Genomic DNA, 18,022 nt, shown 5'->3' with positions numbered 1-18,022 from the left:
TCCTTGCGGGCATCCTTCATGGCACGGTTAAGCTGTGGGCGAGCTGGATGGTCAAAGGGAAGAGTTCAGGGGTCTCGTCGGTGGCGTATCCGAACATGATACCTTGGTCACCGGCACCCAACTTCTCCAAAGCCTCGTCGTAGTGAAGACCCTGAGCAATGTCAGGAGACTGCTGCTCGATGGCAACAAGGACGTTGCAGGTCTTGTAGTCGAACCCCTTGGCAGAGTCATCATAGCCGATATCCTTGATGGCATCTCGGATGATTTTCTGGTAGTCAAGACGGGCCTTGGTGGTGATCTCACCGAAGACCATGATCATACCTAGATTTGAGAATCAGAATACTGTACACTAATCTATTACGGTGCGGAATCGTATATAGAACTTACCAGTCTTGGTGGCAGTCTCACAAGCAACCTATATTTCATTAAGTGTTAGTTGACTGCAGACAATTCTCCCCCCCCTTACAGGGGTGCTCAAGGAGGGGGTGATGGCCACCTTGGAGAGAGGGTCCTCAGCGAGACAGGCATCGAGAACGGCATCAGAAACCTGATCGCTATATTCAATTGTCAGCTATGCCATCCGAACCGTCGTCTGGAGATGCGTTGCACCTACGCAATCTTGTCTGGATGGCCCTCGCCGACGGACTCAGAGGTGAAGAGGAAGTTGCCCTGGTGGGTTCCGTTTGCTAAGCTGCCCATCGTGACGGTTGTAGATATAGACCTAACGACTCAGAGGAATAACCAGCACTCGGACTGATGGATATAATGTCAAAGGAGTCGTTTTTTGGGGGGAGGGGGAAGAAAGAGAAGAAACTGCTTGGATGGGGCTGAGAGGTTGTTGAAGCTGGAAAGGGGGAAAAGACTGAAGTTTAAGTAATTCGGCGGTCTGGCGGGGCAGAAAAGAAAAAAAAATCCGGAAGGAAAAAAAAAGAGACTGACCGAAAAGGGAAGGCGGTGGCAGATGGCAGAAAAAAAAAAGGCTCCGAGTTGGCAGAAAAAGGAAAAAGCCCAAAAGGGGAAAGGCGGTATCTTTTGCTCTGTATACACACCAAACCATCTCTCCATGGCGATGAATAGATAGACAGACATGGATATATAGGAGGGAGTAAAAGGGATGTGCCACGATATGACCGTGTGAATGGAACAAGTTCAAGGCGCAGGGAGCAATCACCGAACGGCTAGCATACAACATAACTAATTACCAAAAATTTATTACCCCAACACGCCGCAACGCCGCAACGCCGCAAATCACAACCAGTTGAAAGGGGGAAAGCAAAAACTGCCCGAACCATCCTAGTATTAGAAGGGATACGCGGACCAATATGTCGAAGTTCGGGGTTCTGGTTATGGGCCCGGCCGGCGCGGGGAAGACCACCTTCTGCACAGCTCTCATCCAACACCTCCAGAACACCCGGCGCAGCTGTTTCTATGTTAACCTTGATCCTGCTGCCGAGACCTTTTCCTACGAGCCAGACCTGGACATCCGTGAGCTGATAACGCTCGAAGATGTGATGGAGGAGATGGGCCTGGGCCCCAATGGCGGCCTGATGTATTGTTTCGAGTTCCTTCTGCAGAATCTTGACTTCCTCCACGACGCTCTCGACCCGCTGAGCGAAGAGTACCTGATCATCATCGACATGCCTGGCCAGATAGAACTATATACCCATGTCCCGCTTCTGCCATCACTAGTTCAATATCTTTCTCGGTCTGGCGCACTCAACATCTCCCTCTGCGCCGCCTACCTTTTAGAAAGCTCCTTCGTCGTCGACCGGCCCAAGTTTTTTGCCGGTACATTAAGCGCTATGTCTGCCATGATCATGCTGGAGATACCACACGTGAATATTCTCAGCAAGATGGACCAGATAAAAGGCGTTATTGGTAAAAAAGAGCTCAAGCAGTTCACCTCCGTGGACGTCAACTTGATAGAGCCCGGCAATGTGGAGGTCTCGTCTGGCAGAGACCCGTCATCGACCAGCGAGGTCCTGACAGGCAGCTCGTTCAACCGTCTGAATAAAGCTGTAGCTCAGCTAATTGATGATTTTAGCATGGTATCATTCCTCAAGCTCGACGCACAGGACGAAGACAGCATCTCTGCCGTGCTAAGCTACATCGACGACGCGATACAGTACCATGAGGCGCAGGAGCCTAGAGAACCAGCTGCGGAGCCAGAGGCAGACGACATGGAGTGAACGCCACCCTACCTGACATATACCTTGTTGACCCCAAACAAAACATATTCCTGGGTTGATGATCTACCCATGCCAGCCAAGGCTAGTGCCGCGCTATAATTATTTCGCAAACCCACGAGAAGATGATGCAAGTGCTTGTGGCGATGGCACAAGAGGCTGGCCACACAAAAGAGATAGCGCCAAATAAGAGTGCGGTTGGCCATTGATATCCGTAAAGGAGATGAGTGGGCTGCTGACCACTCCACAGGCCTGGGATCGTTCTATAAACGCCACCCCAAGAGGCCATAAATATTAAAACCATTAAAAAGTAGTTATACAAACACCAAGAATAATAAGAATGAAAATAAGCTCCAAACCCGTCAACACAGGCATTCCAGCATCAATTCGCGAAATGTAAATTCACCTCCACGGCCTTCTCTGCGAGCTCCTCCATTGATCTTGTGATCTCCACCCACCCGCTGTCCCAGAACTCCCACCAGCCGACGAATTATTCGCTATCATCTGCTGTATAAACCCTTCCAGCAGTCCCAACGCCCACGCAGCATCATACCATACCTTTTCCCACCCAACATTATACGTATACCAAGCGACCCCCAGAACTATACCCCAAAACACCAACCGGAACACCAACATAACCCAAAACATAATGACCCGCCGCGCATAGTCCAGGATCTTGAGTGAAATGATAAAAATGAGAAGCAGAGCAAGTATTGAGAAGAGGTCGGGTGGGGAGTTGAGAAGCGCGTTTATCGGCGTGATAATATACGGTTCGATATATGTAAGTTGCGCAGATTGCCAGTGATCCCGGGCGAGTTGTGTGTATGTGAAAATATTCTGGAGTATAGGAGGCGGGATGAAGCGTTGTAGTTGGTTGACGGCTGGGAGGATGTATTCTAAGGACTCTTATTAGCTATCCATGATATATATACAAAGGCTTCAGTTGTATGACTTCTAAGAGGCGAGTTACCTTCAAAAGCAGCCATGGTAAGATATAGCCACGCAGCCTCAGCTGTTGTCTTGTGTGCTGGCTATTGGTATATGAAACTGCCTCCTTGATCAAAATCCCCAACGATGCGATGCCAGCTATACTCTATGTTGAGCTACTTTATTCTCTTCTGTTGACTTCATCCTCAAGGGCTTTTATTTGTCATGTGATTATTATGTGCTTAGTAAGTTAACTGGCTTTGTAAGAGACGCTGTATAAAAGTTAAATAATTATAAGGTAGATATTAATACAGTGGTGAATGGAAAAAGAGATGACATAGGAGAAAAAAATACCAAGAGAAGGGCAAATCAGGAAGGTAACATAGGAAAAGGTCAAGTTAGACAAGTCAGAAGAAAAGGTAAGCTAGGGGAGAAGGGCTGGCTGCAGGCGTTCAACACCAGCAATATTAGGCCCCATTCTCCTCCTCTTTGGTGAGCCCAGGCCACTTGTTGAGTACCTGCAAGTCCACGATAAGGGTCCCGATCTCCTCCTCTCCGTCCAAAATTTTCATATCACCGTTTTTAACAAGAGTGGTAGTGAAGCCACCACCTCCCTGGGACCTAAGCCTAGAGCAGTTTAACTCTTCTGTGCATCCGGGGCCTTTGGTTCCAAATTTCTCAAATGCTGGCCTGCACAGTTCGTTGTAGGCTACCTCAGGGTTTTCGGCATCTTTTATCAAGTCCTTGCCACGGTCTGTTAGCTTTAGCGTGGTCTTGAGTGCAAGAGCGTCTGGGTTGTTGTATTTGAGCTTTGGCCTGGCATAGCCAGCATCACTGTACTTGAATGTGGTATCGCCCAAGACCTCGTAGTTTTCACCCTCGCCTTTGTCTATCACAGCCCCTCTCATTTTGTCGCAGAAACCATCGGTCTTTGCACGGAACGGCGCTGCTTCCTGGAAGACGGACGGGAAATCTTTACGTTGCAACTTGATGCAGGTAGACTTGAAGTCGAAGGATTTGCCGCGGGCCACCAAGTCGCCGGTGCCTTGGCCCTTTGAGTGAGTAGCACCAAGACAGTTTTTGGTAACATGAGGATCGATGAAGTCGACATCGGGAAACAAGGGATATTCCTTCTTCATACACTCGGTAAACTCAGGGCTCTGCTTTTCGGCTAAGACGTTGCTGAAGGTCCCAACGTCGACGGAAGACCCGGCCATTCCTGTACCAACTGGCGTGGCGTACACTGAAGTGGCCAGGAAAGAAAGGAGAAAGGCCGCGGTTGCAGGGGCCATGATGGCAGAGGTAAATTGAACCATGTTGTCAGTGTAATGCTTTTTGAAGCGTCAAGCTTAGGGTATGGTAAAGATGGAAGGGATTGGGTTGATCGAATTGGAGAGTGATCTGTGTGTTTGATTCTTTGAATAGTAGGTGAACTTCAGGGTGGCAGAGGGGTTTATATAGACAGTCTTCTCAGTGCTGCTCATTGTAAATATGGAGGGTCTTAAAGTACAATATCATAACTATACAGTTATCTATCGTTGTAATGCATTGCGTCTTATGCGCTAACAGTGAGTCGCTAATAGTCGGAAACTCGTCTCTTGAGTAAGCCATTGGCATCGACGATGTCTAAGCTCCGTCAAATAACAAGCAGCGATTGACTGTCTTGCTGTGGAATGATTATCCAGGGTATCACTGACTGCATGCATCTCATAAAGTGCTGTGGCGGCGGTTTCACCTGCTTGCTTGATGAAGTAACGAGCTTGCATTCTGTATTCAGTGCATGTTACCCCAATTTGTCTACTTTGTGTACTATTTAAGTAGTCCCGTCTCATCATAGTATGTTGGATGAATAATAATCCGATATATAAGCGCAGGTCTTGTTTGAAAATGATCCATCGTAAGGGTACAGAGTCCTCGAAAAGAGCGTGGAGCAAATATGGAGTATCCAATGCTGTGTTCTTTGACAGATGAAACTTAAGAGTACCACTTCATGTCTTAAGGTGGCTTGAATTAGCCGCTATCGAAGGCAGCCCCCTTGAAGAGCTTTGGTGGTTTCGAAGAGTATTTCCGCCTTTAGCAACAGGCCATCCAACATGGGCTTCACAATCGCTTCGAATGTCTAGTGCGGTCAACTTATCCACCATACAACCATTTTGAGGAGTTGGAAGGACCTTGTGTTCTTAAGCGATGCTAATTTCTAAGACACAGTCAATTTAACTTGAGAATTCTCAGCACATTGTAATGGCCAACTCCAGGGGTTAGGACCACCCCGACAAAAACAGATTATACATAGTGATGGCGAATGCGATCACAGGCCACTGCACTCTTATGGCTGATAGTTATGCCTTATGGGATGCCCGTGGGACTGCTTGCAGGCTGCCCGTTTGCATGGAAAAGTCACCAGTCCACCATGCACATGGTGGGAGGCCTGCTGCGCTGTTACATTACACATATATTTTTCCAGAGCCCACCCCTCGAAAAGTATATTCTATTCAACTGCAGGTAGATTGTAATATCAAGGATGTCCGAAGAAAACACTTGAAATTACTGGGAAGGATATAAATGTGCTCCGCTCAGCAGCGAGCTGCAAGCAATATAATCAATGAATATCTGGCTCTGTAAGGAGCACCATAATCACCATCACAGTACCCGCTAGTTATTTTCAGTTTTTGTAGAAACGTTGACGCGTTTGTGCTATAGAAATGATAATTTAGTTTCAAAAATTCGCTAATAAGGGGGCTAAGGGATTATAAGATAACTTACTGATAGAAGAAGAGAACAGACTAGACTGACTGCGGCACTAGCATATACACAGATGAAACTATACCAATGTTAGTACAAAGCACCTTTCCCATACATGATTATAAGAATAGGAAATTAGAACTTACATTTTCTGCCAAGCTGAGACAATGAGAGTCAAAGCCTCCGTGCGCAACTCTGGTGACAGCATTTTCAAAGAATCACTACTTGTGCCAGAGAGAATTTGTTGAATATCTTCTAGAGGCAAGTTAGGGAAGAGGTCTACTAAGCCCCCTTTGGCAATATTAACAAAGAGAGCACCGCTAATAGATAAACCTAGAGTCATGCCCCCAAGTTGTGCTATAACGAAATGTTAATATCATATGCCAAAATATTATGCAAAATGTTTACTACTTACCAATTAACATAAGAGTAAGGCAATTCGATGCATCTGCTGGGTCAACAACTGCTTGAATAACAGCAAAAGATGCCTGTGTATATACACCAGCTCCAATACCTAAAATGGCTTCTAAGCCATAAATTACCCCTGGCGAGGTATTGATATTGACGATGGTTGCTAAAGCGTAGTTTTAGTACACAGATTAACCCGAAACTTTGATGGAAGTAGTAGGTTATAACATAAATCGACTTACCCATGAGTGTAGAAGCAATAAGAGCCAATATACTACCTCCCACATAGCATGGTTTATAAAATCCAACCCGTGACATAAAGACTCCACTCAATGTCATAAATGTGATGAGCAGAAAGATGAGTGGCAATAGTCGAACCGCAGACTGGAGAGCAGTGTCTCCACGGGTGAACTGAAAATAGATAGGAATATAGTAGACGGTGATATAGGCAATGGCACCGACAGTAGCACATGAAATAAACAGCAAGATTGGCTCCTTTTGGACGCAAAGGTGAATTGGCATCATCCGGCTCTCCTTTGTTGTAAGGATGTTGAAGCTCTGCTGAACGGTAAAGACAACCCATAAGACTCCTGAAATAGTAAATAAAGCGATGGCCTGTCCACTGTCCCAGGCATATAAGGTTCCACTGAAATTGATTGCCATGACGAGGGTAACAAAGGCACCAATGCTGAGGAGGGTACCCATCCAGTCAAAGGTAGCTAGTTTCTGGCGCTGAGGGACACCTGATAGGGGATTACTTGAGGGTATAACAAAGAAGTAAGTGGGTAATAGAACAGCACCAAAGAGGAGGTTGATATAAAAGGCCCAACGCCAATTGTATAGCTCAAAGCCCCCCCAATAACTGGCCCAAGGACAGTACCCAAACCCCAGACCAGGCCACTAGAATTATAATCACTATTAGTATGTGGAATTGAGTATCAATCACAAAAAAAAGGAAAAGGGGGGGGGGGGGGGGCTAACCCACGTTAAGCTTAGGTACTGTGGTCTTTCTTTACTTGTAGTATCGGTGGACATAAGCGCCAGAAGACCAAAGTACATTCCATTTCCTCCAGCTCCAGCGAAGACACGACCGATTATTTCAGCTGTCATGGTAGGGGCTGCGCCATAGAGTGCCGAGGCAGCCATGAAGATGACAGTCCGAAACAATATACACCCATTTAGTATCATATAAGGTGTAGAGTTTTCCCAAGGGGAAGAACCATAGCCATTCCACCGATCATAAATCTGCAATGTATTCCTGTATCAGTAGTTCTGCTTTCGAGAACAAGCGAATGCACGGGTATACTACGTACCCGACTGAGAGCCATGGCAAGTCCTCCGTTTCGTCAAACGCCGTGACAATAGCCTACCGACGTTGGGTTAGCAAAGAAGAAGAGTGAAGTTTTAGATAGAGACTGCTGGTAGGTACTAACTGGCACAATATTTGCAACAATTGTGTTATCAAGTGCGTAGACAAAGATACTTGTCAGGGTGCTCACGATGAATAGGAACCACTGTTTAAGTTAAGGTTAACTAAAGTTAGCCGCCATCCGCAGACCTAGATATTATACGCTTTTCAGCCAAACATGACCGCACCTTCAAGCCCGTAATCTTCCTAGACTCCTCCTCTGCCGGCTCAATGGGCGGGCCTTGCGGTTTCTCGAAGTCAATCTCTCCATTAGAAGAGTGATGGTTGGAATCGGACGAGGCCATGGTTGTGCAGGCAGGCAAAAAAATAAAAACACTTGAGAACGGCAACACCTAAGAGTTTGCTATAAACAAGGAGGCCCTCAACTCTCCAGAAGAAGGAGGAGAACTAAATATACCATTCTGCCTCTGTCCATCTCCTTGATCTCCCCTACTGTTGAATTTGTCAGCTGTGGAAATAAGACCGTCTAATCTCCGGACTGAGGATTTCCACGCAACGTACCTTTTAATCATTGGCCTTGCCAGACAGTGTAATATTTTGCCGAGTAATGGGCTAGGGATTGAGCCAATGATGCTGTGTATGGGGATCAGGTCTTGTTGTTGTGTATGTTGATGATGGGAGGATGCTGGTAGGTATATTGATCGGTGTGCTTGAAATACAAGCCATCAGCAAATATCAATTTCCTAACACAAGCAGTAAATTGACACCCTAGTTATCAGATATATGGATCGGCACGTTGGCACTGCTCCATTGCTCGATGTTCCACCTATATCTGTATGATGTAGCGACACCTATTTGCCATTCACTAGGTTCGCCTTTCTTTAGACATATTCTTGTACCTAGAGGTGCAAGAATGTGGAAAACTTCTTTTATTTTACCAACCCATCACAGACGGGTACGGTCGAACAGCCTGATACATGGAAGCAAGCAATTGGTATCAATTCTCAGCATGTTTGATCACAAAGGTATTGAACTAGAGTACAAGTTGAACACGATCAACGGGGGGCAGGCTCAAAAACGGTAGAAAGAAAAGCAATATGTGTCTAAATGACGCCTCCAGAAGAAAGGAATTCATCCAGCCTGCCACCCTTCCAATCTCAAGGGCGGACAAGGTCTTCCAAAAGAGAAGAAAGGAAGAAAAGGTATGAAAATAAGTGGTACGAGAGGTGGTGACCTCAGGATATAAGATAAAACAAGAACGGAAAGTCAAGGATACACAAAATGTAACATATTGACGAAATAAGGGGAAGAGTAATATCAACTCCTGGAAAGGAAAAGAACCATGATAAAACCGATGTTGCGCCCGTTTAATGCTGGAAAGAAGGAGAAAGGGACCTCAGAAAAGAAAAGAGGAAAAGAAAAGTTCCCCAGCTGAAGAGGTATGCGAAAAAGGAAATAGTTTTCTAACAAAAGACTAGGAATAGTTGAGACTCGTACCATCCCGAGCATGGTGTATATATTAAAGCTCTAGTGGAAAGGGATGGTTGCTTGATATTCGACATCTATCGTTTCGTGGTTGATTTCATGGCTCGTTGGTGGAATAGTAGATTTGGTTATATTAGCCGTAGGAGGCTGCCATCTCGGCAGGCTGATGGGGTGGAAGGTAAGGCGGATTATGGTATGTAAGGTATGTGTGATTAATCACTGTTGACGCTGCTGTATTTGAGCTTGGAGTCTTCTTGTTTGGCGAAGTGCTTCATCTCTATTAGGAGAGAATTGTTAGCATGGTTCAAGAATGAAAGCTATGAAAGAGGAAAGAAATAGTAGGTTGGAATGGAAACTTGCCTGTCAGATTGCAGTTCAGCTACTTGCATCTGCGCTGTGTTCATACGGCTGACGACCTCGCCCATTTCAGAATCCGCGTCTCTCAAGGCTTGCTCTAATGCTCTGACTTTTGTTTCCAGATTCTCGATTTGCGCTACCTGGTTCAATGCCAGGGCCTCGCCGCTACTCGTCCTACTGAGGCGCGGGGATCTTATGGTTGGGAAAGGTGAGTTGGGCGAGATAGGGGAAAGCATCATGGGGCTTCGAACGCCATCTTTGGCTCTGAGTAAGAGTGCGTTGTGGTTCTCAGTTAGAGCGGAGATTTCCTGCTCGTGTTTACCGACTTCTTCCTCTGAACGTTGTTGGGCTAGCATGAGCATTTCCTCAAGGGACTTGAGCCTAGATTGCATCTCGTTGATCTTCGTGGCGGAGAGCTTCTGCTCCCGTTCGCCTTGGCTGATGGCCTCGGCGAGTCGAGCACGCAAAGATGCGTTAGATGTAACTTGTTTTCTAATCTCATCTTCTAGAGCCTCATTAGGTATCGGGGATCCTGGCTCGGCATTTTCCTTATCGATGCGGAGTTGTTCATATGTTTCTTCTAGAGAGCTGGCGGTAGCGTGGAAGTCAGTCATACCATCTGCGTTCGTACCATCCATGTGAGGCACAGGGATATCGTAGTCTTGCAACAAGGCGCGGAGAGAGCTGGTCTCTTGTTCAGCACGATCGAGATCCATCTTTAGCCCGGCTAGACCCTTTTCACATTGCCATTTTTGATCCAGAGCGTCATCTGCGCGGCGACGAAGAAGGTTTATTTCTTCACGCAGATTCTTGACATCACGTTCATAGCCTCTTTTGCGAGGCGAGCTAGCTTGCCGAGCACGATAGAGTTCGAGTTCAACGAGCCTGAGGCGTTTCTCGTGCTGTCGAGCTTGGTACGATTGGCGTTCGAGTAGACTCTTGACCGTCTGGTGGAGGGCGTCGCGCTGAGTCTCCACGTCCCTCATCTGGTTTACCAGTGACTCGTGGAACTCCGGCCCTTTAACTATCATCGATGTCGGACGGGATACGGAGCCAGATCGGGATACACCATTTCGGACTGGAGGTATCCTGGCGAGAGAATTTGATCGGGATAGCCCACCACTAGATGCTCGATTGTTGCTTAGACCGATACCGATACCGATTGCTTCTTCGACGATTGAGTCAATACGGGGTGACTGGGGCATTTCAGGCTGTAGTTTCCGGGACTGCGATAGGAGGTTATTTTCATTGCGGAGATTCTGAAGGTCTTGTTGCAACTGGGCTTGTAGTTGGTCTCGTTCATATTTCTGCTGTTCGAGCTCCACTCTCATACCGGTGAGAAGGTCTTCCATGTTATCTTTCAGCTGTCGTTCTTCCGTGAGCCGACGACGAGTATCCTCCAAAGCAGCTTCTAACTCTTTTGACTTTCCAGCAGCATTTGATGCTTCAACTTTTTCAAGTCGGAACTAGATGAAAACAGTCAGACATAACCCTTAAGACAGTAAAAAAGGGGGGGGAGGCAATACCTGACTTATTTGAGATTCAAGGACCTGGACATGAGACTCTGCAACCTGTCTCCTCGCTCGTTCCTCCTGCCATTTCTGCGATAGTTCGATCTTGAGCTGGGCACGTTCCTGCTCATAGTTTCTCTTTAATTTCTCGATGTCTTCAGCCCTGGAACTTCCGCTATCACTCAAATCCTTGATGGACGAGCCGTGGCCCGAGTCAGAGAAGTAATAATCACTGGCCCTTCGATCAGACTCGCTGCTCTCCAACTGCATTCTCTCCACGATATCTTCGAGCTCCATCTCTCGACGGATGGACCCCGCCAGCTCTGAGCTGATTTCTCGCAGTTCGTGCTCCATGTCGGCCAGCCGAGAGGTCACGCTAGCGTCCATTGGCATGGTTTGAGCCCGGCCCGTCATCTTGGGGGTCACGGAGAAGGAGTCTCTTGGATGGTTGGTGTATACGGTGGAGGCGGCGGTGGAAGTGTTCATCGGAGAAGGCATAGGGGAGAGGGCGGAGTCCGAGATCTCGGTACCACTGGACTCGTTGCCAGGTGAGGCAGCGCCAGCGTTAGTCTTCCAGCCGAAGAAGGAGGTGATCTTGCTCCCCGGAGTCTTTGGTGTCGGTCTGTAGTCGACGGAGCCGTTAGACATGGACCGTACACTAGTAGAGTCAACGCGCAGAGGCGGAGGTTTGGCAGATGGTGCATGCTGGGGAGGGTGGAGGGCCATGGTGAAAGACCGCTTGTGATCTTTGAGGCTTTGGATTACCGCATTCAGACTGTGTCCGGAGAGGAGCGGTTCGCTGGTGAGACGGGCGCGCGTAGGCTGCCAGGTCCGGGGCGTCTCGACCACAGAGACGGTGGAGTGGTTCACTCGATGGTGTTTATGGCCGTATCCTGGAGACTGAGGCTTCGAAGAATGCCCATGTGGAAATCTACTACACCGTCAGCTTTATGGTCTATACAAAACGAACCCAAAAAAAAAAAAAAAAAAAAAAGGGTACGGAGTACACACCTGTCAAGGTCTCTCACGGAGAAGTTGATCGACGTAGCGGACTGTGGAAGAGAATCATGGCCCGAGGAGGACGCAGACGGTCTCCTGGACTGCGCTAGCTCGGTGAAGTGCAGAGGAGCAACGTTGGGCGGCAACGGCTTCCTGCGTATGGGCGAGGAGGAAGCGAGAGACGGGTGTGTGTGGTGGTGATAGTGGTAGTAGGGAGAGGGAGTCGAGGTCGAAGGAGTGCGCGTACCGTCCCAGTAGCAGCTCTGAGGAGAGACAGGAGTGGCGCCTGGTGGCGCCGTGGTGGTCCCCTCTGGTGAAAAAGCCGCCATATTGGCCGGGCTTGTCTCTTGTTTGTCTCTCTGCTTGACTTCTGTTTCTTCTGCTTTCTGCTTCTCCTTTCGCCGGGTGTGGACGAAGTGGAGAGTTCAGGGGCTTCTGCAGGCAGGGGGCGGGCGCTGATTGGCCGTGCGAGGGCCGGCGCTAGGCTTTTTAGCCTTAGGCCTAAACTAGCTTGGCCTTACCCCTTGGTACTTAGGTAAGCCCTTAGGTAAGCCAACCAACCCCCTGACCTCCCCAAAAAAACCCCCTGAAGACCCTAAAAAATCCCCTGAAGAACTCGGCGCTAAGGAGAGTCACGTGGACTTGGAAGGGGGCTTCCTCTTCTTCCTCTCCTTCTGCAACGGAGTAGATGAATCGACTTTCTATCTCGCACTCCAAGGGATCTTCCAGAGCCGTGCGCCGTATGCAGGGTAGGTAGGGGGACGCGGGATAGCTCCTCTTTGTTGCTAACCTGCCAGTCGCGCTTTGTTCCTGCATATAGCGCCATGCACGCATCCAACAGCCAACAACCCCAGACGCGGTTGGGGACAGAAAGTGGAAGGTCGACAGGAGGCACTATGCACGGAGTAGCCCGTACCAGAGAGGGTGTATATATATATGTCAGGGTATATATATATGCACCCAGTTAGAGAGGTAGTAATAAAGGTAGGGAAGATGTTAATGCAGTGTCAGGAAAAACCATGGGGGGAAGGGAAGGGAAAGGTTGCATATTTATACGGAGTCCATGAGCTGCGGTGTTCCCTTGTCCCCGAACGAAGGCGAGAGAGGAACGTCTCTTTGCTTCTTTGGTGCAGGCCGTTTCTCGATGATGCTCTTCGTTTTCGACAGGGAATAACGGGCTTTATCCACCGCGGCCTCGAACTCGTCCGTCCAATGGCTGGTTTCTTGGGCCTTCCCTTTTTATTTTTCAATACGCGCTGCAGCGTAAGGCCAACCTTGAAATTTTTGTGACTTGCAAATCCTCTTTAGCTGACGGGCCAATGGGAAGCTGTGGTTTGCGATTTCTGATCGTTGGTGGCAAACAGGATATCTCGACGGTTCTGTGTTCCATAGTTCTCGGTTGTTGTGCAATTTTGAAGATCTGATGCAGTCGGCTAAGATGGTTGTAAATGGGTTCAATGGCGTAGGTGTACCGAATTCAGGACAAGCTCTAGCAAGTACAAAAAAGGCACATACAAAAAGAAAGAGACCAAAAGACCAAAAATAGAATATATAGACAGAATTCCCGAGAATATCAAACAGCCTCAGCCTTCAAACGTATATCGCAGCCACTCCCCTACAGCCCGGAGACTCTCCCACCTCACTGACTCGTCCCGATCGGTCATCAAGGCCATCACCCGTGCTTTCAGGCCCAGCCTGTCCAGCTGGTGTCGTCGCTCTGGTACCTCCCTTACCAGGCACCCTATGTCGTTACACGCAATGGCCAAAACCTGCTTGTCCGTCTCCCAGTCCTTCGACAGGATCTCGGCCAGCTTCTTAGGTAGGCTGCTCCCATCCTCGTCTAGGATCCGTCGTGCATTCTCCCGCCAGAAAGTCGGGTTGCGGTGCGGTGGGGACCAGCGTAGGTGGCCGGACTGTACCTCCGCCGCGTACTCGTCAAACGTCGTCTGCTTCTTTGTATACTCTTCCAGCATCTCTGTCAGTGCAGACAGGTCTTCCAGCAGATCCGGGTCGCTCAGGTGGCGGCTGGTCAAGTTGCTTAGCATCGCTGGTAGGCGGACCACCACCGCATTGGGCAAAAGGTTGGCTTTGCTGCTGGATAGTAGGTTACGGAGCGTCGAGAGTAGCAGACGGGTGGTTTTCTCCTTGGGTGAGAGTCTCAGCAGGTTGGTGTACAGTGCGATCATTTCGTGTTCCCTAGACCTCGTCAGTCAAGTTATATGAATGGAGACTACTATATAACGGGCGCTTACGATTCAATTTCGGCACCGATCAAATCCGCTTCGAAGCTGAGCTGCCACAGTACAAGTAAGACATGGTATAAAAGCTGGATGCCAACACCACCACTGATACCAGCTTCTCCAGCTCGACTACCGCCCAGGGAAGACCCGTTGTCCCTGGTTGCCCCGGCCGCCGCGCGCAGAATCCCAATCAGTGGTTCGACGGTATCCTTTCTCTCCCTCCAGAAGATCTCTCTCGACCTCTTCGTCCTAAGCAGAGCAGAGTATCCCTGCACCCCGATATCCTGTAGCCCTGTATCCGCACTCTTGGTCAAAGTAGACAGATAAGAGAACAGCTTGGGAAGCGCTACCTCGTCCTTTGGTGATGTCTTGGGAGTGGCTCTCAGCGATGCCGAGACAAGATTGGCAAGTAGCGACGATGTGAGCAGTGGGATCGGATCTTCTGAGTTCGTTGAGTTGGCGAGAAGAGGCAAGAAGTGTCGATAGCTCTCGTTATTCTCCACTAGAGCTGACGTTAAAGCTGGCACATCTATTAACAGTTAGAGAGCCTTCAAGTTATCAGAACCAATAGCAGCCCACTTTAGACATACCGCTAATCAAGTCTCCAGCAAGGACAAGAATGTACTGTATTATATCCGTCCGTCGAGTGGCAGACTCCAGGATGCTCTTCTCCGACCCATTACCGGCCAGCAATGAAGTGTACGCATTGACGTCCTTCTCGATAGTCTTCTGTCTTGAGTCCTTCCGCACCTTATCAACTGCCTTGACCCGCCTAAGCTGTTCTTCTGTGATGTTCCCTGCTCGCACTGCACCCTCCCATGGTATCGGTCGAGCTCTGATATTGTTCTGTAGCGAGGTGAGGTACGTGGGTGGTTCGAGAGACATGACGGATGCTGCAACGGATAAGCCTGGACCGCGGGAGTAAAGTGAATAGCTGGTCTGTTCGATTGTAGTAGAGCTGCAGCCTGCTACTCCGGTCAATGTGAGGCTTGATGCACCTTAACTAGCTGCTGGTGCTGCTGATGTCGTTGATGTCGTTAGTGTCGATGATGTTGCAGTCCCAAGTTCAAGCTCGAAGTTCGCCCACCAGCGACGCCAAGCCTGCTGCAAGCTAAACGTTATTACTCAATTTTTAAGGCTACAGCTTTGATAAATACAGCAACAGAGTAAGGAGACGGCAGCTCTTTTATTTATTTTATTCTTTATTTTACTATCACACGAACTTCTTTTATTCTTGGTATGCTCCGGGGGAATTTCTGAGGGATTCTCATATAGGAGAGGTGACAAAAGCCTTCTGTAGACTGGCCATCACGCATGCTAACCTCCATCTTATATGAAAAAGAAGAAACAGTTAATTGGCACGTAGTCTGAGCCTGGGTATAACATCGTATATACTAGCCAGCCAACCAATCCAGATGGATATATATGTTGGCGATCGAGTTATGAGTAGAGGTGCAGTATCAAATCATCAAAGCACCCCTACATTACTCAAATGGAAGCAGGGAACCACAAGGCCTTATAAATAGCTAGGCAGCAATGAGTAACGGTCGCCTGCTTTTACATTGCATATCTGAAGAGAAGGCAATTGTGATCTTCCCTGTATAATCCAGTCGAGAAAACCGCTTTTTACAGCTGGACTACTGCAAGTATGTGCAGATATTTTATCATACCCCATCATTTCTCCTCGATGCACCGCCAAAGCATGTCATCAAGGGACGTGCATATATTCTCTGTGATAATTCCCAAAATAAAGGGATCCACCGTCGCCGTGACTACGAACACGCTGTAGAGACGTAGTACGGGGCAATTTGGGTCATCATGGAAGGACACAAACTGCAAAACATGTCTGAACTCTGCTCAGACAGTTATATATGTATGTATATACACAGATCAATGCCCGGGGTTCTCTGTAGTAAAAGCTGGTAGGTTAGTCTGACAGAAATATACCAACCTCTAATACCTCCACAGAGGATATTCGTTGGGCATATAGGTAGGTGAACTGTATCGCGGCGAGGCCCACTGTATTGACAGGATAGTTAATTTATGGTAGCCCCAAACATCGTGTGAATGCCAAAGACAATGACAGCAATGCTTAGTTGCATGTAGAGATATACTATATGTACCATTAGTCGTGACCTTGGGCCTCTTGACAGTCTTAGTACATACTTACCTCGAGAGTGTTCCTTCCGTTTTCTTTCCATAAGTCCATTGATGGACAAACTGAGGTCACTTCCATGCTTGGCTCTTCGTTGGATGCCTCTGATTTCTGCTGCAGCCTCGCCTGCATTGGAGTAACTACCACGCCAGCATTTCTGAATCACACTCCCTAGGAGGAGTTGGCTGGTATCTGGGTATTCATTCCTCGCATACCGAGCCTGTAGCTTGTCCTCCATCACTCCCTCATATGCTTTAAACGTTGTTGAAATCTCAAAAATGGCAGATCCGAGGGCAAACAGTTCTGTCTGTGTCGTAGGAGACCCTATTATAGCCTTGGGATGCTGGGCTGTCGGGCTAACAACGACGGTGGGCCTGCTTCCGTCTATCGAGCTTCCAGAGAAATCACAATATTTGACGTTATCGTCCCAGTCGACCAGCAAGTTGTGAAGGCCGACGTCCACTTGGAATATGCCATTTTCATGGAGGTACTGCATCCCTTCCGCTGCCTGGGCAGACCATTTTAGGACATCTTCTTGGCTGGCTGTCCGTCCGTCCTCCCGGAGCTCCCATATCCTAAATCGTAGTGGATATCTCAGTCGTTCCAGGACAATTAGATCCTTGTAGGTATACAGGAGCTTTACAATCCGAGGGTGATCTCCAAGTCGTTCAAGAATCTTTCTTTCTACTCTCAACTCCTCAGCGTTCTCTTCTCCACCGGTTGGCGTCTTTATCACCGATAGCTCGTCCACTGCAAACACGATGCCTGAGACTCCTCTGTTGACAAAAGACAAGTCCCAGAGACACTTGGGGAACCTTGGCTTGGCCTCCTTTGATATACTTGACATGATCGCGACCTGAACATCGACGCAGCCAACAGGAGGAATAACATTTTCTATGTTTTCTCTGTTTTTGTTGCAACTAGACAATTTTTACTAGAGACGCCAAGCCTGGGCCAAATATATATCACGTGATATGACTGAGGCCCAGAGGAAGATTTTATCGCAGAATTACAGGTTCATTTCTGATATTGGAGCTGTATCAGGGGGTCTTTCAGGATTTTCGGGCAGTTCTCCCTATATCAGTTGCCGGGGCGGGCAGGGTGGCGTGGCGTGATGGAGTACTCGTTTGACAAGGGCATTGCTTCTAGGTGTTCCTGTGGCAGAAGACTGCCAGGGAGGCTTTGACTGTTAAGATCAGAAGCGAGTGCGGATATGTAGCTGCCGATGCTTCACCATGTCTTTTATCAGAATACTGATTAACTAGATCTCCGTAGATTTTCCTTCAAACGGTCTTTAAATTGAGAGATAGCTTCATATCCCGTAGAGAAACTGTCATCTCGGTATCACAGGTGGATTATCGTTGGTATGACGGAATACCATCAGCTATCTAGAGTAGAGGAATATTAGCATGCTATTTCATCCGTGGTCTATAAGGATATTACTTCTCATTTGACAATATCAAGTCTGTACCTCAATTTCTCTGGTGGCATCGCGGTCGTTGGAGCTCGTGGATGTACGCTCGACAGTGATCCCACCTATGACAGCTAACAGGCCATTTGATAGAGAAACCCCTCTCTGGGGGTAAATATCGAGCAGGAGTTGCTGAATACGAATTTGTACTGTGTTTCACATGGTGTTCATT

General features: G+C 48.1%; 8 protein-coding genes across 8 annotated transcripts in view; 1 reads left to right on the top strand and 7 right to left on the bottom strand.

The window, feature by feature from the left end:
* MCYG_03783 (S-adenosylmethionine synthetase) overlaps positions 1–699 on the bottom strand; it is a gene marked incomplete at both ends in the record, with an annotated part of 1,370 nt that extends 671 nt beyond the window's left edge. The window contains 4 exons of the mRNA XM_002848231.1: positions 26–321; positions 388–415; positions 467–554; positions 614–699. Of these exons, the coding sequence (XP_002848277.1) occupies positions 26–321; positions 388–415; positions 467–554; positions 614–699 (498 nt within the window). The remainder of the gene's footprint in view (positions 1–25; positions 322–387; positions 416–466; positions 555–613) is intronic.
* Positions 700–1,308: 609 nt separating this feature from the next.
* Positions 1,309–2,189, top strand: MCYG_03782 (transcription factor fet5; the record flags this gene model as incomplete). The annotated part of the gene is made up of 1 exon (XM_002848230.1): positions 1,309–2,189. The coding sequence occupies one exon, from the start codon at positions 1,323–1,325 to the stop codon at positions 2,187–2,189; it is 867 nt and encodes a 288-aa protein (XP_002848276.1).
* A 399-nt stretch (positions 2,190–2,588) lies between these two features.
* MCYG_03781 (conserved hypothetical protein) lies at positions 2,589–3,172 on the bottom strand (the record flags this gene model as incomplete). Its single annotated transcript, XM_002848229.1, has 2 exons — positions 2,589–3,082; positions 3,157–3,172. The coding sequence occupies 2 exons, from the start codon at positions 3,170–3,172 to the stop codon at positions 2,589–2,591; spliced, it is 510 nt and encodes a 169-aa protein (XP_002848275.1).
* A 408-nt stretch (positions 3,173–3,580) lies between these two features.
* Positions 3,581–4,429, bottom strand: MCYG_03780 (conserved hypothetical protein; the record flags this gene model as incomplete). Its single annotated transcript, XM_002848228.1, has 1 exon — positions 3,581–4,429. The coding sequence occupies one exon, from the start codon at positions 4,427–4,429 to the stop codon at positions 3,581–3,583; it is 849 nt and encodes a 282-aa protein (XP_002848274.1).
* A 1,336-nt stretch (positions 4,430–5,765) lies between these two features.
* MCYG_03779 (conserved hypothetical protein) lies at positions 5,766–7,976 on the bottom strand (the record flags this gene model as incomplete). The annotated part of the gene is made up of 8 exons (XM_002848227.1): positions 5,766–5,807; positions 5,877–5,934; positions 6,002–6,212; positions 6,271–6,429; positions 6,506–7,163; positions 7,245–7,508; positions 7,573–7,629; positions 7,860–7,976. The coding sequence occupies 8 exons, from the start codon at positions 7,974–7,976 to the stop codon at positions 5,766–5,768; spliced, it is 1,566 nt and encodes a 521-aa protein (XP_002848273.1).
* Positions 7,977–9,329: 1,353 nt separating this feature from the next.
* Positions 9,330–12,313, bottom strand: MCYG_03778 (conserved hypothetical protein; the record flags this gene model as incomplete). The annotated part of the gene is made up of 5 exons (XM_002848226.1): positions 9,330–9,394; positions 9,524–10,054; positions 10,106–10,940; positions 11,001–11,760; positions 11,997–12,313. 5 exons carry the CDS (start codon positions 12,311–12,313, stop codon positions 9,330–9,332), a joined length of 2,508 nt encoding a protein of 835 aa, XP_002848272.1.
* A 1,254-nt stretch (positions 12,314–13,567) lies between these two features.
* Positions 13,568–15,240, bottom strand: MCYG_03777 (vacuolar ATP synthase subunit H; the record flags this gene model as incomplete). The annotated part of the gene is made up of 3 exons (XM_002848225.1): positions 13,568–14,180; positions 14,237–14,753; positions 14,815–15,240. 3 exons carry the CDS (start codon positions 15,107–15,109, stop codon positions 13,568–13,570), a joined length of 1,425 nt encoding a protein of 474 aa, XP_002848271.1.
* Positions 15,241–16,114: 874 nt separating this feature from the next.
* MCYG_03776 (conserved hypothetical protein) lies at positions 16,115–17,226 on the bottom strand (the record flags this gene model as incomplete). Its single annotated transcript, XM_002848224.1, has 3 exons — positions 16,115–16,131; positions 16,172–16,243; positions 16,395–17,226. The coding sequence occupies 3 exons, from the start codon at positions 17,224–17,226 to the stop codon at positions 16,115–16,117; spliced, it is 921 nt and encodes a 306-aa protein (XP_002848270.1).
* Positions 17,227–18,022: the final 796 nt, after the last annotated feature.

The sequence above is a fragment of the Microsporum canis genome, genomic scaffold (assembly GCF_000151145.1).
Source record: "Microsporum canis CBS 113480 supercont1.3 genomic scaffold, whole genome shotgun sequence".
In the NCBI taxonomy this organism is placed as follows: Eukaryota; Fungi; Ascomycota; class Eurotiomycetes; order Onygenales; family Arthrodermataceae; genus Microsporum; species Microsporum canis.
This window is presented reverse-complemented; position numbering and strand designations above follow the sequence as displayed.